At 40.5% G+C, this 1,315-nt stretch overlaps 1 protein-coding gene across 1 annotated transcript in view; it reads right to left on the reverse strand.

Annotated features, from left to right (window-relative positions):
* The window catches only part of IMPG2 (interphotoreceptor matrix proteoglycan 2), an 85,364-nt gene extending 84,234 nt beyond the window's left edge, over positions 1–1,130 (reverse strand). Inside the window, exon 1 of the mRNA XM_004706456.1 lies at positions 803–1,130. Coding sequence (XP_004706513.1) covers positions 803–1,130 — 328 coding nt within the window. The remainder of the gene's footprint in view (positions 1–802) is intronic.
* Between the last annotated feature and the right edge of the window lie 185 nt (positions 1,131–1,315).

Consider the following 1,315-nt stretch of genomic DNA (forward strand, 5'->3'; position numbering starts at 1 on the left):
TTAGACATACAGTTTCATGTGTACCAAGTAGAGAGCAACTAATCTACTGAATGACGAAACTATAAAATGTAGACAATGGTAATTTTCCATGCATTTAAAACAACTAAACTAGGTCAACCTTGGAAAGCATATTATGTGGACATATTTAGGCAAATAACTGTTAATAAAGAAAAATTAAAAATTTTATCCAATGTAAGATGGTTTCTTTTTCTTGTTTTTTTTCTAGCTTTCTATTCTGTACAACTATTGATTTTGATCATTTTATTGAGGGCTCTTACAATAAGATGGTTTCTTGAAGGGCTTAAAGCTATTTAAAATATTTTCTCTCTTGTTTGTGACTCAACAAACAAAAATTCGTTTTGCATAGTTTAAAAGATTAAAAGTCCAAATTCAGGACCTCGGCTCCAGGGGAAGGCTGACTGTTGGCTCGTCTCCATACTCCCGTGGAACTCACCCTGTGTCTTCCTATCAGGCTTCCCTGTGGCTGGGAGGTGCTTAGTGGGGGGACTTCAAGACCAAAGGACACACTTTACTCCCAGTTATTCTTTCTTGCTGATCGTCAGGGCCTCCAAAATATTTCCTCCCTCAAAATACTGTAAACTTAACTCTGAAATTATCTTAATATTATAGTTATCATAAATCCTTTTCCTTAGTCAGTAGAAAAGTGGTCATTGGTTGAGTCTTTGTCTGAATTGTCACCAATTTTAAGTTACAATGAGACATAACAAAGGCGAGAGGCTATTCAGAATTGCATGTCTGAATCCCACGGGCATGCATCGGCGGACTCTGAGTGTTCGCTTACCTCGGACTTTGAAATACTTCAGATGGTTTGCTACGGCCTCCGCGACACTTTCCTCTGGGCAGATTTTGACTCCATTAGGAAACAGAGCTGATCGCCTCCTTCTAAGTAACCAGCGCCTAGGAACCTCTCTGTCATCAAGAGGCTGTTTCTTTTCAGTAGATAGAGAAGGATCTGTGGATGCTGAGTCCGTGGGGAGGAAAGAAAATGCACTCCTGGATTCTGGGATCTCCTCCAGAGATAAGGGGGCTGGGGCTATGGAGTGAAACAGAATGAGGCTTCTGAGGGGAATGTGAAACAGCATGAAAGGTAACCCAAAAAACACTGGCATTACTGCAACCGGTGGGCTCTGGAGTCAACGCTAGGGTTCTAGACATGCACACCTCCAAGCAAGCCAGGAGGCGGTGTGCAATCTTTTTCTATTTAATTTCCATCCTTTTATTTCAGAATTATTAGTTACTAAAACCAAGTACACATCCAATTTCAATGCAAGAAATAAGGGAAAGCCAGAGATTT

The sequence above is a fragment of the Echinops telfairi genome, unplaced genomic scaffold (assembly GCF_000313985.2).
Source record: "Echinops telfairi isolate 266 unplaced genomic scaffold, ASM31398v2 ScPeMD7_6;HRSCAF=24_0, whole genome shotgun sequence".
Taxonomy (NCBI): domain Eukaryota; kingdom Metazoa; phylum Chordata; class Mammalia; order Afrosoricida; family Tenrecidae; genus Echinops; species Echinops telfairi.